Source organism: Oryzias latipes, chromosome 2 (genome assembly GCF_002234675.1).
Source record: "Oryzias latipes chromosome 2, ASM223467v1".
NCBI lineage: Eukaryota > Metazoa > Chordata > Actinopteri > Beloniformes > Adrianichthyidae > Oryzias > Oryzias latipes.
The window spans coordinates 14,932,561-14,946,640 of NC_019860.2; the positions used below are offsets into that span (position 1 = coordinate 14,932,561).

The 14,080-nt window shown below is 38.3% G+C and overlaps 2 protein-coding genes across 10 annotated transcripts in view; both read left to right on the top strand.

Moving 5' to 3' along the window:
* The first annotated feature begins 4,369 nt into the window (after positions 1 to 4,369).
* On the top strand, positions 4,370 to 11,152 carry acadl (acyl-CoA dehydrogenase long chain). Its single transcript, XM_004066539.3, has 11 exons — positions 4,370 to 4,507; positions 5,612 to 5,791; positions 5,885 to 6,022; positions 7,233 to 7,397; positions 7,482 to 7,548; positions 7,616 to 7,780; positions 7,876 to 7,977; positions 8,054 to 8,167; positions 9,914 to 10,041; positions 10,129 to 10,215; positions 10,683 to 11,152. Exons 1-11 carry the CDS (start codon positions 4,419 to 4,421, stop codon positions 10,774 to 10,776), a joined length of 1,329 nt encoding a protein of 442 aa, XP_004066587.1. The 5' UTR covers positions 4,370 to 4,418; the 3' UTR covers positions 10,777 to 11,152.
* Positions 11,153 to 13,628: 2,476 nt separating this feature from the next.
* Positions 13,629 to 14,080, top strand: part of LOC101165870 (microtubule-associated protein 2) — a 70,832-nt gene continuing 70,380 nt past the window's right edge. For 3 of the 9 annotated variants that reach the window (XM_023965064.1, XM_023965079.1, XM_023965073.1), the window contains exon 1: positions 13,630 to 13,811. The gene's annotated coding sequence lies outside the window, so the exon portion shown is untranslated. Of the gene's footprint in view, positions 13,812 to 14,080 lie in introns of all 9 variants that reach the window. The other 6 variants (XM_023965087.1, XM_023965093.1, XM_023965077.1 and 3 more) reach the window with 5 other exon arrangements.

A 14,080-nucleotide genomic window follows, 5' to 3' on the forward strand; every position in this document is an offset into this window, starting at 1 on the left:
TTATCGCGATAATGGTTTGAATTTATAGTAATTTTACGTTAATGTTATGTTAATGTTATGAAAAATATAAATTATTATTTACTCGTGCCCAAAAAAAAGAAGAGAAATTGGCTTTTTTTAAGTAAGAAGAGACACCCTGTGCCACATAGGATCATCCCGTTACAGAAAATGTTGTAGTAGGTAGAGTAATGTCAGTGGTGATTTAAAACACAACATAGTTAATATTACTTTTTGTTGGTGCACCACAGCCATAAATTGGTAAACCTTTCCAAAATAAAAATAAAATTTAAGTATTTAAGTAGTTAAGTAGTTTCCACTTGTTTGATGACCAGTTTTTTATGATTATGTGCAAATCTAAAAAACTGCTTGAAGACAGTAGCATAAAAATTTCTCTGAATTTCCTTCCCTTGACACAATAAATCAGGATATTACAATTGAGGAAGTTCTAAAAGTCGTTGAGAAAACAGAACTTCATAAAGCTGCTGGGGTGGATGGACTATCAAACGAGGTCCTTAAGTGTCCTAAATTGTTAAATACTTTACATTGTCTCTTTAGATTCTTGTTTAAGAATGGCTTTCTACCATCAATTTGGTATAAATCGATCATCAAGCCAATTCCAAAATCCCCTCAAGCAGACCCGAGAGTCCCTCGGAATTATAGAGGCATTAGTCTTCTGAGTACCGTGTATAAAGTGTTCTCTAGTATTTTAAGTGATCGGTTATCTGAATATCTAGAAACAAACCAAGTGCTTGTAGAGGAGCAGAATGGATTCAGGAGAAATAGAGCGTGTATTGACTTTATTTATGTTTTGTCCTCGGTGGTGAGAGCTAGACTGCAAGACAGTAAAAGTACCTTTGTTTGTTTTGTGGATTTAAAAAATATAAATTACTTATGTATGGTATTAATGGTAAGTTTTATAAAGCAATTAAAGCTCTGTACAAGGCTCCATTAGCCTGTGCACAGGTGAATAATCTAAAAACAGGTTGGTTTCCTACACCATTTGGAGTTAAACAAGGAGATGTTCTTTCACCAACCCGTTTTGCTTTCTATGTCACTAGTTTAGCTCAAGAAATGAAGAAAACTAACTTAGGTATTGATATCAATCATTGGAACTTGAGCATATTACTTTATGCTGATGATATTGTTTTGATAGCTGATGAGGAAATAAAATTACAAGGAATGTTAAATACAATGAATGAATGGTGTAACAAATGGAGACTCACTATCAATGATGATAAAACACAAATAGTTCATTTTAGAATGCATTTTGTACTTCAAAGTAATTTTCTGCTTTATTTTGGTAAAACTACTCTTATGTTTACTGATACTTATAAATATCTTGGTTTTGGTTTTCATAAAAATATGATGTTCTCAGAAGGAAAGCAGCTGTTATCAGATTCTGCTGGGAGGGTCCTTGGTGCAGTGATAAATAAGATGAAGGTCTGTCCTGAGTTAAGTTAAGACACGTTTAGTAAATTGTACGATGCCATGGTGGGATCTGTGTTATTTTATGCTGCAGGAGTCTGGGGTTATGAAGACGCTCCTGAGTGTGATAAGGTTCAAAACAGGGCAATGAGATACTTTCTGGGTGTACACAGGTTCACCACTAAAGCCGCCATAGAGGGGGACATGGGGTGGGAACCTTGTGTGATCAGACAAAGAGCAGAAGTTCTCAGATTATGGAACTGGCTGGTGACTTTACCTGCAGAGAGACTTGCACGTAAAATATTTGATTGGGATAGAGCTCATATTTATCCCTGGTGTAAAGACGTGTTGAACATTCTATCCTCTGTGAACCTACAATCATTATTTTTTAATTGTTTGAAATGTAAGATTGATAATGTTGAGGGAACTTCAGTTGATTATTATGAAAAAGACTGGAAAAAGGAAACTGCTTCAAAAACCAAAATTACGAACTTATTTGCAAATTAAGGACAAGTTTTCTGCTGAACTAATGTTATGTACAACTTAAAAAAAGGACAAAGATTATGGAGAGAAATTAGACTCAGTCGGATTTGTGCGTGCGTAATTCTTGATTTGTGCGTAAATTAGGATTTGTGTATGCATATTCTTGCTTTGTGCGTGCGTAAATTAGGATTTGTGCATAAATTTGGATTTGTGCGTGATTTGTTAATCATATTATACGTTTTGTGTATAAGTTCAAAAAATATAAAATAAAAAAAATACAAAATGCAATTTACGTATGCACAAATTAAGATTACAACAGCTTGAAACTACTTACACACACACGTCTTTAAAAAACACGCACGAATCCTTTGTTACGCACACACGAAGCCAAAGTTACGCACGGATCTACCGTGAGACTGTTTTCACGTCTCACAAATTCGTCCGTAAGTGCTGCGTTTAAATACCAGTGGAATGCTCGGTCATTAGACTTTTCCTATCAGCCTTCCCTTCTAAACGTATTTCCTTCAGTGGGTGTAGCAGGGCTTAAAAAAACTTTAAAGGAAAATAAAAATTATTATCTGAGAATATGACGTTCAATTTTAAACGCTAATATATATATTAAAAGTATATTATTCTCCGAGACACCAAATTGATACAAAATGCGTAACAGGAACAACCAGTAGGGGGCACTGTTTTTTTTCTTCTGGAAAAATCAAAGGCAGTCAGACTGAGAGGGTCACGGGAAGAATGGCGGCCCATCTCGGTGGTCAGCGCCCCGAAGTAAGTAGCCTCTATGTTCAACACTAACATCTACTGTCTTCATGTATTGATTGAGTCATTGTCTGGATACGTTTAGAAGGGACGGCTGATAGGAAAGTTCTAATGACCGAGCATTCCACTGGTATTTAAACGCAGCACTTACAGACGAATTTGTGAGACGTGAAAACAGTCTCACGGTAGATCCGTGCGTAACTTTGGCTTCGTGTGTACGTAACAAGGGATTCGTGCGTGTTTTTTAAAGACGTGTGTGTGTAAGTAGTTTCAAGCTGTTGTAATCTTAATTTGTGCATACGTAAATTGCATTTTGTATTTTTTTTATTTTATATTTTTTGAACTTATACACAAAACGTATTATGTGAGTAACAAATCACGCACAAATCCAAATTTATGCACAAATCCTAATTTACGCACGCACTAAGCAAGAATATGCATACACAAATCCTTATTTACGCACAAATCAAGAATTACGCACGCACAAATCCGACTGAGTCTAATTTCTCTCCATAAAAGATCCTCATGTGCTCAACTTAGAGCAGGAGTGCTCCCCCTACAGGTGGAAGTAGGGCACTGTAAAGGCGTTCCTGAGGAGGAAAGACTGTGAGGTGTGTGAACTGCAAGTGGTGAAGGATGAATTTCATTTTTTGTTTTATTGTCCTTTGTACGAAAAACAGACACTTTTCTTGTATGAGGTTATAGAAAAGAAATGTCTTGATTTGTTTTGGTTGTCTGAAGATAAAATTTTACGTTGGCTTTTTGAAAATGAAATTTTTTGTTTGGCAAATTTTGTGTCAAAGGCATGGACAATAAGAATGGACACTGTACTCTGTTAGGCTCTGACTAGGGGAGTTGTTGTATTTTGTGATGGGCATGTTTCTATGTGTTTTCTGTATTTTGTCTTTCAGTGTCATATAAACCCATGTTGGCTGGGCACATTAGTGCATGACACTTAACCCTTGTGCTATCTTAGATGACCCCACCCTTACTTTGATGTGTTCTCCCTACCATGACAAAGGTGGATAAAGGTGGAAAGATTTCCTATAATCCATGGACACCAGTGAAGATCACAAATCATTGAAGAAAAAAGGTTCAGAGCACTGTCTAGTGGGTCTAGATGACCCAACTCCCAATGGTAAAGTGCCTAGGATAACGAAAGGGTTAAATAATTAAAATCAATCAAAATCCAAATTAAAGTGACTTTACTCATAAGGTAAAATTAACGTTAACTTTAAAGCAAAAAAAAGAAAACCTCACTTTTTAACAAGCCCGCTCCCTTGTGGTAACACGTGGAAGCAAGCGTTTTAAAGGTGTGTTAACTGGTAAACACCTCTTTTTTAAGCTGGTTTGAATGAATGTGAGGAAGTTAGATTTCTTTATTTTATTTTGTATACCACTAGATGGCAGCACTTAAAGTTCCAAGTTTCATCAAAGAAGAAACGTCTTCCGTGTTCAAAGCTCAACAAAGTAAGACGTCTCACTCTGCACCCTTTTTGTTAATGTTGTTTCAGAAATTCTAAATATACAATATTCAACAAGGAACAAATGTTTAAATTAAGATGGTTATAATGCACAAGTTTGACATACATCACTCGATATTAAATTGCGCGTAATTAATTTGTGTAGTTGTTTTTTTCTGATCCCACACAATGATTTAATAAAACAGAGGGAGTGGTGCATCATTCCATAGAAGACCAGCTCAGACGGTCATAGTTGTTTGTGATAGCAGAGTGAAGATGTTTGCTAGCAAGCTGCTAAAACGGCACGTTTTGGAACTTAAACATGTCTGTGGCGGACGACAAGCGTTTTCTTCTGGGATTACAAGGTGCAATACCGTTAAAAATATATATATATATATATATATATAACAAGACATAGCATAGCCGTGGTTCTTTTTTTGTTTGTTTGTAATAATAAGTAAATCAGTGCACAATGAATGTTATTTTTTATTTGCTCATTTGTCATTATTGACTGTAAAATTGAGTTTATCAATAATAATTCTCGGTTACACTAATGTTTTTTTATTTCGCTGTAGGTGCGTTACAGTCACCTTTGACCCACTTCCTCGAAAGGTCACTGCGCAAAAAATGAATGCAAAGATATAACTTAACCAAGAAATCCTAAATATTTGTCAATTATTTAGCCTATCTTTTTTATAAACAATCACTACGGTTATTTATATTTTCCTAAGGTTTCATTTGCGGTTTAATAATTGGACTTAACCTTGTAGTTATTTCTATTGGACTGTTTTTTGTTGTTGTTGACTGAAATCCTGCCATTTTCAGGAATTCTGCAACAGGAAGTCATTCATAAATAAAATAAAAACAAAGCAGTTGCATAAAGAAATCAGTAAATGGAAAGAAATATGACACACTAAAGATGGAAACATTGGTTGGGTGAGAGATCACATGCAGGTCCGGAGGAAGGGGATTTGGAGAGTTTGGGGCAGAAAACGCTCAGTTACCCCCAAAACATTTTTAATTGGGGCACAACCAGCAGAAGTGGATCGACTCCATAGATCGGATCATATATCTGATCGAACTTCCCTTGTTTTTCTTTTTTCAGAGGCATTTGAAGACCCACTCCGATGAAAACCCTGTTTTTGCTGTTTTTAACATGTTCTTGTGGTATTTTCCTAAAGATGAAGGCCATATATGTTAGGCAAATTAGATTTAAAATTGCATATCTGAATATTTATTTACTCAAATTGGTGTAAAATCACGAAAAAGAGCCTCTTTGTGACGTTAGAAATGAACTCCAGCTGTTGGAATCCAGTGCCAGTCAGTCCTGCTTGTGGCTTAAAATGATTTTATTTTGCTTCAGTTGAATGACGAAGGCTACAAAGTCAACAAAAAAAAGGAAGTTCTACATTTTTGATGCATCACCCAGATTTCTGTCTTTTCTTTTTTTAATTATTTTTTTGTTCTAGCAAACAACGGAGCCAAATGGAGAATCTTGAAAGCCACACCTCTCAAACCCGGCTAGAGACTTCTAGCGCCAAGACCATGATGGACATCGGGACGCGCCGAATATTCAACGAAGACCACGACATTTTCAGGAAGAGCGTCAGACGGTTCTTCCAAGAAGAAGTGGTTCCACACCACAAGGAGTATGGCGACGGAACAATCCGGTTTTGGTGCTAACGGCTCAGGGCCCGGATTGAATTGGTCCTTTTTTTTTTTTGTTTGTGGCTAATTTCCAGCTGGGAGAAGGCGGGGCAGGTGAGCAGGGAGTTGTGGGAGAAAGCTGGAGAGCAAGGCCTGTTGGGGGTGATGATACCAGAGGAGCACGGAGGCATAGGAGGAGACGTGTTCTCCGCCGCCATCACATGGGAGGAGCAGTGAGTTACTAAATTCATGACCAGTTTGACACCATTTTACTGCTCGTTATGCTGTGGGTTCGCTGCGTTCTGGGACTTGATTCCCAAAAGTTCCAAAAGAATGCTGTCTGTCTTTGCATCTGCCTGGACTTCTTGAAAACTAGCAAACAGGGGAAATTAGCACTTGTATAGGATGTGTCAAATCAAATCAAATCAAACATATTTATAAAAAAGGGCTACTAATATCTTGCGCAACTCAAAGCATTTTCACATTTAAAACAAAACAGACATACACAATATTACAATAAAACCCCCCGGAAATAAAAAAAAAAAAAAACCCTGGAAATAAAAAAAAAAAAAAAAAACAACCCACCCTTCACTCTTCCCACTCCCCTCCGTTAACACATACGACCTATGACCCCACATTCAATGAATACTTCTAAAAGTAACTTCTAAAAGAAATTTTAGGCTTGGCTTTGCCGTCAGGAACGAGTATTTGGCCCACTCAGACCAGGACAGCAACGGGGTCCCCTCCAGAGCCGTGAGGCAGCAACATGAAACTCCAGCCGCCGAAGCAAGGGCGCCAACCACCGACCAAGCCAAGCCAATCAGTGGCTTTGGCGCTCCGATTTCAGCGTTGGGCTGTGATGCTACCAGTGATGCTACCTTCACACAAGGCACGTTCTTGAACACGCCCCTTGGTGTTCACACTGGATAAGCAGTGAACGGGATCTTCTTCTTGTTCTTTTTCTACTCTTTACTAGCGCATGTCCACCACCTGCAGTTGGAAGATGTTGTAGCGGTGCAAATCCTCCGAATCTCGCTCCAGGTTTTTGTCGTTTACAGCTTTATTCCAATATACGAACGACTTATTGCTGTTTAATTCTGGCTGGGGATAAACCACTATAAATCTTTTTCACCTTCGTAGTCAGTTTTTTCAGACGGTTGGCACATCGGTGAACGAAAAGGGGCGCCATCCGTAGGTTGATACCAAATCAGAGTCCCTATTTGACTTACTTTAACTTTCGACGCACATTCAACGGTGCGGTTTGTACGTAGAGCCCAAAAATTGTGGTGAAAATGTTGTGAGAGTTTTGAAACCGAAAGTGTGCATTTGTATGTTTTACGCAGACCTTTCAGTGGAAGCGGTCACTTCTGAGAAGTAGCTTCAGTCTTCCATCAAACATCGCCTCCGTTTACTCGCACCTAAACATTTGGTGTCGTCCTCCAGAATGTACTGCAACTGCACTGGCCCGGGTTTCGCCCTACACTCTGACATCGTCATGCCCTACATTATCAACTATGGGAGCAAAGAGCAAATTGAGCGCTTTATTCCCAACATGACTGCCGGGAAGTGCATCGGGGCGATTGCCATGACAGAGCCTGGCGCAGGCAGGTGGGTAAACAAACCGCGGTACACCAAGAAATCTGCTTTCCAACGGTTTGAGGTTTGACCGAATGTTGGCCTTGATCTTTTTAGTGATCTTCAGGGTGTGAGGACGTACGCCAAGAAGGACGGAAGTGATTGGATCCTAAATGGCAACAAGGTAAAACACGGTGGAAGCAAAAGCAACCCATTGCCTCTCGGTAACAATTTGCGATCACCTTCCTAAGGTTTTCATCACAAACGGTTGGATGGCTGACTTGGTGGTGGTGGTAACCGTGACAAACCGCGAGGCGAAGACAGCAGCACATGGGATCAGTCTGTTCCTGGTGGAAGATGGCATGAAGGGCTTCCAGAAAGGCCGTAAGCTTGACAAGATTGGTCTGAAGGCACAGGTACTGAAGTCCCCAGAACCTTTCATTTGCATAGACTAAATGGACAGATAGTTGATAGTTTTGTCCCTTTTGATCTTAATATTTTACTTTTTAAGGACACAGCAGAGCTGTTCTTTGAGGATGTGCGTCTCCCAGCCACGGCTCTCCTGGGTGAACTCAACAAAGGTTTCTACTACCTAATGAATGAACTTCCTCAGGTAACCTTTCTTTTGTCTATGTCCATTTTGATTCAAAAACCAACCGGGATTAAAATGGGACAAATATTCCTTCTAGGAGCGTCTATTAATTGCCGACATGGCCATAGCGAGCTGTGAGTTCATGTTCGAGGAAACCAGAAACTACGTGTTGCAGCGGAAAGCGTTCGGCAAAACCATCGCCCACTTGCAGGTTTGTTTTATTTGTATTGTTTAGAAAGAAAATGGGGGCTTGTCCGAAACATTTCTTTTGTTGTTGTTAATTTCAAGTTTTTTTGTTTACTTGAGTCACATTTCTCAAGTTTTAGTTTCACTTAAAGCTTCAGTCATTTTTCTTGATTTTAGCTTATATCCTGAAGATCTACCACCTTCATAATTTCCCAGCAATCCTTGCCTCACCACCAGCTAATTAGCTGGATTAGGGATTCCAAAGATTTTGGTTGACCAAACACTCCTGATCTAGACAATAATTAGCAAAATGTTAATAGATTTTTGTCAAAAAAAATTACTAACAAACAACCAAACCAAAAAGCAGGATGGTGCCAAAATTCTCGCCAGTCACAAACCAGAATACAACATTCCTAACTGGTTCCTTTCGAATTCATTTGCATCTTGTAGAACTTTGAAATACGGTAAAATCCAGTATTTAGTCAGCCACCAATTGTGCAAGTTCTCCTACTTAAAAAGTTGAGAGAGGCCTGTGATTTTCATCATATATACCTCAACTGTGAGAGACAAAAGGTGAAAAAAAAATCCAGAAAAATCACACCGTCTGATTTTTAAAAATTGTATTGGTAAATTAACTGTTTCTGGTATTTTGGCCCATTCCTCCATGCAGATCTCCTCTAGAGCAGTGGTGTTTGGGGGCTGTTGCTGGGCAACACAGAGTTTGAACTCCCTCCAGAGATTATCTATTGGGTTGAGATCTGGAGACTGGCTAGGCCACTCCAAGCTGCTAACCGATTGCAGATTCAGTCTTCCCAGCCTGGTGCAGGTCAACAATTTGGTTTCTGGTGTCCTCAGACAGCTCTTTGGTCTTGGCCATAGTGGAGTTTGGAGTGTGACTGTTTGTGGACAGGTGTCTTTTATATAGATAACCAGTTAAAACAGGTGCCATTAATACAAGTTACGAGTGGAGGACAGAGGATCCTCTCACAGAAGAAGTCACAGGTCTGTGAGAGCCAGAAATCTTGCTTGTTTTTAGGTGACCAAATACTTCTTTTCCACCATAGTTTGCAAATAAATTCTTTAAAAATCAGTCAATGTGACTTTCTTTTTTTTTCTCATTTTGTCTCATAGTTCAGGTATACCTAAGATGAAAATAACAGGCCTCTCTCATCTTTTTTTTAAATGGGAGAACTTGCAAAAATTGGTGGCTGACTAAATACTTTCTCCCCCCACTGTAAGCTCCACCCTCAACACTCTGTTCTCTAGTTTGAAGCCAATTTAGAAGTAGCAGTTGTTGCAGTTCCTCAGATGGCCACTGGTTGGCTGTGAGCGATTCCTACTCATTCCAAAAGGTCTGACTTTAAAAATAGCCAATCAGGGTTTTTTTTTTCTTGTTTTTCCTGGAACCATATCAAACAGTTTCTTTTTAAAACGATTTTTAGTACCAGTTGTTACAATTCCTCAAATGGCCACTGGTTGCTAGCTTCAGATGTGAGCAATCACTACTTGGTCACAAAAGTTTTAACTTTAGAAATAGCCAATCAGGAATGCTTTTCCTGCACCCATTAAAGTGGAACATTTTTAAGAGATAATACTATGTTGAGGAATTCAATCTTTTTATTAGTCAAATCTGGTGACTTTTTCTTTAAGAAGCTTGTTAACCATTTGTGTTGAAGACTTCTTCTACTAAATGTGGCAGAATGGGGAATACTCTTTAACCTATTAAGGTGTTGTGTGAGTTGTGGGTGGTTTTCTAAAAAAACATTTACAGACTGTGCAGCACAAACTGGCTGAACTGAAGACCGAGATCTGCGTGGGACGGTCTTTTGTGGATAACTGCCTTCTTCTCCTTGCTGAAAAACGTCTGGATCCATCCACAGCCTCCATGGCCAAGTTTTGGTGAGAAGATTGAAATCTGTTCAACCTAATCACTTAAGTTGATTCCAACTTTTCACTTCCATCCATTTTTATTTTTTTTCTCCTTAGGGCATCTGAGCTTCAGAACAAAGTGGCCACTCAGTGCCTGCAGCTTCACGGAGGCTGGGGATACATGTTGGAATATCCAATCGCCAAGTAAGAGTCCACCATGACAGCAGCGGTTTATTTATCAGTTAGCAAATGCATCTCTTAAATGACGATTCACAGATTCTTGAACCGGGTGCAACTGACTCCAAGAACACAAAACGGATTGAACCAGAAAGTCATGATAGAAACCGAATGTTTTAGGTTAGATGTTTACAGCTCAACAACAAAGAAGCTTTAGTCACATCCACCTATACAGGGGGGTGCTGCAGGTTTTGGGTTGTTCAGGCCCAAGGAGGGTCAGACTTGTGCGGTCACCTCATAGAACGTGATGGAAAAAGCCCAGATAACCTAAAAACCTGCAGCCTGAGGTCATTTTTTTTACATTTCAATAACCATTTAAAATGAACATTTTTGATTTTATTGTAATAGGAATGTATTTGCATGATAGAAAAACAAACAAAAAAAATGAGCAAATAGAGCAAATAGCACTGCAGCTCATCATATTTGCTTCTCAGGGCATTCGTGGACTCCCGTGTTCAGCCCATCTACGGAGGAACCAATGAGATCATGAAGGAGCTCATCGCACGCAGCATCGTCAGCCAGAAATGAGGACATGAGGGGTGGAGTAATAGAAAAAAAAACAGTTTGATTAGGTTTGATTTTTCATTTTGTGAAACTTTGCACACAACAATGAATGCAGTCTGTGTTTCGAAACGGAACAAAAGGGGGTTTCTCACAAGAAAAACTAAATGTCATCAAATACAAACTTGAACCATTCGTCTCAATTAATGCTGCCTGATTTCTTTTGTCACTGTGGGGTTAAATAAATATGATGTACAATAGAAGAACTTCTACAACTACATCCGAGCAATAATCTTGCCTAACAGAACACACATGTTGATAACAAGAAGTGTCTATTTTTAGTAACATAATTTCTAAGGACTTATAATTTATTTTGAACTGAAATAAAGACAATTGATTGTTCTTTTTGTGTCTTTTAACAGACTATTTCTCATTTTCAACACCAACATATATTCTAAAACTTGAGGTAGATAATTGGGAACACTTGCATGATTATACTTGAGGGGTTAAGAAAAATAAAAAACTATTTAAAAATGGTGGAAAACACAACGGTTTTTGTGTGTTAGCTTTAGCCAGATGCGCTAGCATCCCTTCAAGTGTCTTCTAGTTTTTTTTCCCTTATTGATTACATTGCAGCAACAACATCTTATTAAAACCCTAAACTATACCACAATGTTTGACTTTAACACAAGTTGGCTAACATTTAATGGGTAAAATATTACTCAAATTTCAGTAGCAATGAGTCGAACTACTTTGTTGTAGCAAGAAGTAATATGTTACTATAAAAAAATTACTTTTATGACAAGTTTTGGTCAACAATCATTGGAAGTTACCACTTTGGAAAAAAATGCTAGCCTCAAATACTTGAGAAATAAAAAGTTTAGAAAAATTTTGTTGGGAAGATGATAATTTATGCCGGCAAAAATGGACAGAATACGTGTAATAAAATGTATCCTACATGTAAAACGTGTTCAGAAAATGATCTCTGTTAAGGCACCTAAAAAAAACTTTTGCCAAATCAAAGCATTCTTTGGATATGATAATTTGTATCGTGGAATTGGTTAGACTGGGAAATTGCAAGTATTAGTAGATTTTTACGTATTTGGGTGAGCTAACAAGAAAACTAATGTGAAAACGAGGTTGCTCTAGAGGAGATCTGCATGGAGGAATGGGCCAAAACTAATGTGAAGACTAGATTGCTCTAGAGGAGATCTGCATGGAGGAATGGGCCAAAACTAATGTGAAGACGAGATTGCTCTAGAGGAGATCTGCATGGAGGAATGAGCCAAAACTAATGTGAAGACTAGATTGCTCTAGAGGAGATCTTCATGGAGGAATGGGCCAAAACTAATGTGAAGACTAGATTGCTCTAGAGGAGATCTGCATGGAGGAATGGGCCAAAACTAATGTGAAGACTAGATTGCTCTAGAGGAGCTCTGCATGGAGGAATGGGCCAAAACTAATGTGAAGACTAGATTGCTCTAGAGGAGATCTGCATGGAGGAATGGGCCAAAACTAATGTGAAGACTGGATTGCTCTAGAGGAGATTTGCATGGAGGAATGGGCCAAAACTAATCTGAAGACTAGATTGCTCTAGAGGAGATCTGCATGGAGGAATGGGCCAAAACTAATGTGAAGACTGGATTGCTCTAGAGGAGATCTGCATGGAGGAATGGGCCAAAACTAATCTGAAGACTAGATTGCTATAGAGGAGATCTGCATGAAGGAATGGGCCAAAACTAATGTGGAGACTAAATTGCTGTAGAGGAGATCTGCATGGAGGAATGGGCCAAAACTAATGTGAAGACTAGATTGCTCTAGAGGAGATCTGCATGGAGGAATGGGCCAGAACTAATGTGGAAACTAGAGTGCATCACACATTAATGTGTAAAAGGTGCATTTAAATAAAGCTTTGATTCTTTGAAACTGAACAAGTCCCAAACCACCATCTTATATGACTATCACCAACTCCTTTTTTTTATTTTGATTTGAGAAAAGATTTCAGTAATACAGCACAAGCCATTTTAAGTTAAATTCATTTATCAATTCAAACCGCTCAAAACATAGAAGTGAACAAGAACAAATAAAACAATGAAAACGGGAAAGTGAAAAAGAAACGAATGTCGCACAAGAGAAAAAACTGTAAAATTTCACCTAAATAATAAAAAATAATAAATATGCAAATCAAAACATATTAACTTGTTCAAAAATGTGTTTTAAGAATTCAAATATAACTTGGTCTTTAGGTAATTTACATTCTTTCAAACTAATCTGGGACCACTTTCAAGAAACTACATGTATTAGAGAGAAAGCATTTATTATTAAGCCAATAGCAGGTGTATTTACACCCTCTTACCTGTAGGTGGCAGTGTTTACATTCCATTACAATATTTCATTCCAGAATGAAAAAGAAATAAAAAAAAACTCAAGGCAAAGTTTACAGCTTGTATTTTACAAATTGGATATATTCATATAATTATTTTATTTATTTGATCTTTTCTCATACTTTTAAAATGTAGTTTGGTCATCTCTGTGTTTGGTTTTGTGACACAAAATGAAGCATTTTAAGGAGTTTCTTGTAGCATCCCCGCCACGCCTCACCTGCAGGAGACTTGAGGGCTGCCAAATTTCTCTGCCTTTTGCAACCCTTCCTCCTCCCATCTTCTTCCACTCTCCCCCTTGGCTCCATCCACCACATTATCGGCCCCTTCTTTTTCCATCTTCCCATAGCAACAGCCACGCCTCGATGCTCCGTCCGTCTCTGCAGGAACTCCTCGAACACCATATCCGCCCGCAAAAAAAAAAAAACACAGAGAGAGAGAGCGAGTGACGTTTCATTCTATTTTTTTCTTTTTCTTTTTACCCTTTTATCCCACTTTCTGGTTTCGTGTCAATAAAATAAATAAACACATCTGTTGCTTGTTATAAGATACTCTGCAGCGTTTTACAACGATTTACGGTAGTTTAATTTGCAGGGGGCGGGGCTACGTGCTACTCTCATTGTGACCGCGGATCCCTTCAGATTCGGGTGTCAGCGCCGCTCCGCCGCTCAAAGCTCCCAGGTAAAACCAGAAACACGCTTTTTATTTTCATTTTAAAATAATTTTTTTCTTGAAATTCATCTAAAGTGATGCAAATGGACGTTTTTGTGCCCCAAAGACAGCCTTAAAAGTTAGTTTTAGAGCTCAAGCTTTCGTTTATAAATATAGTCTGTTAATCTTCAGCAATTGGTTAATTTATTATTATTATTTTTAGAAATACGCAATTATTAGCTTTAATTTATGACTTTAAATTTTTGTTATTAGAAAAAAAGAAGGGAAAAAAAACCCTC

Coding starts and splice junctions, on each gene's coding strand:
- acadl (XM_004066539.3), top strand. CDS start 4,419: ATGTTTGCTAGCAAGCTGCTAAAACGGCACGTTTTGGAACTTAAACAT. Junction 6,023..7,232: donor GCCATCACATGGGAGGAGCA/GTGAGTTACTAA, acceptor GTCGTCCTCCAG/AATGTACTGCAACTGCACTG. Junction 7,398..7,481: donor ACAGAGCCTGGCGCAGGCAG/GTGGGTAAACAA, acceptor TGATCTTTTTAG/TGATCTTCAGGGTGTGAGGA.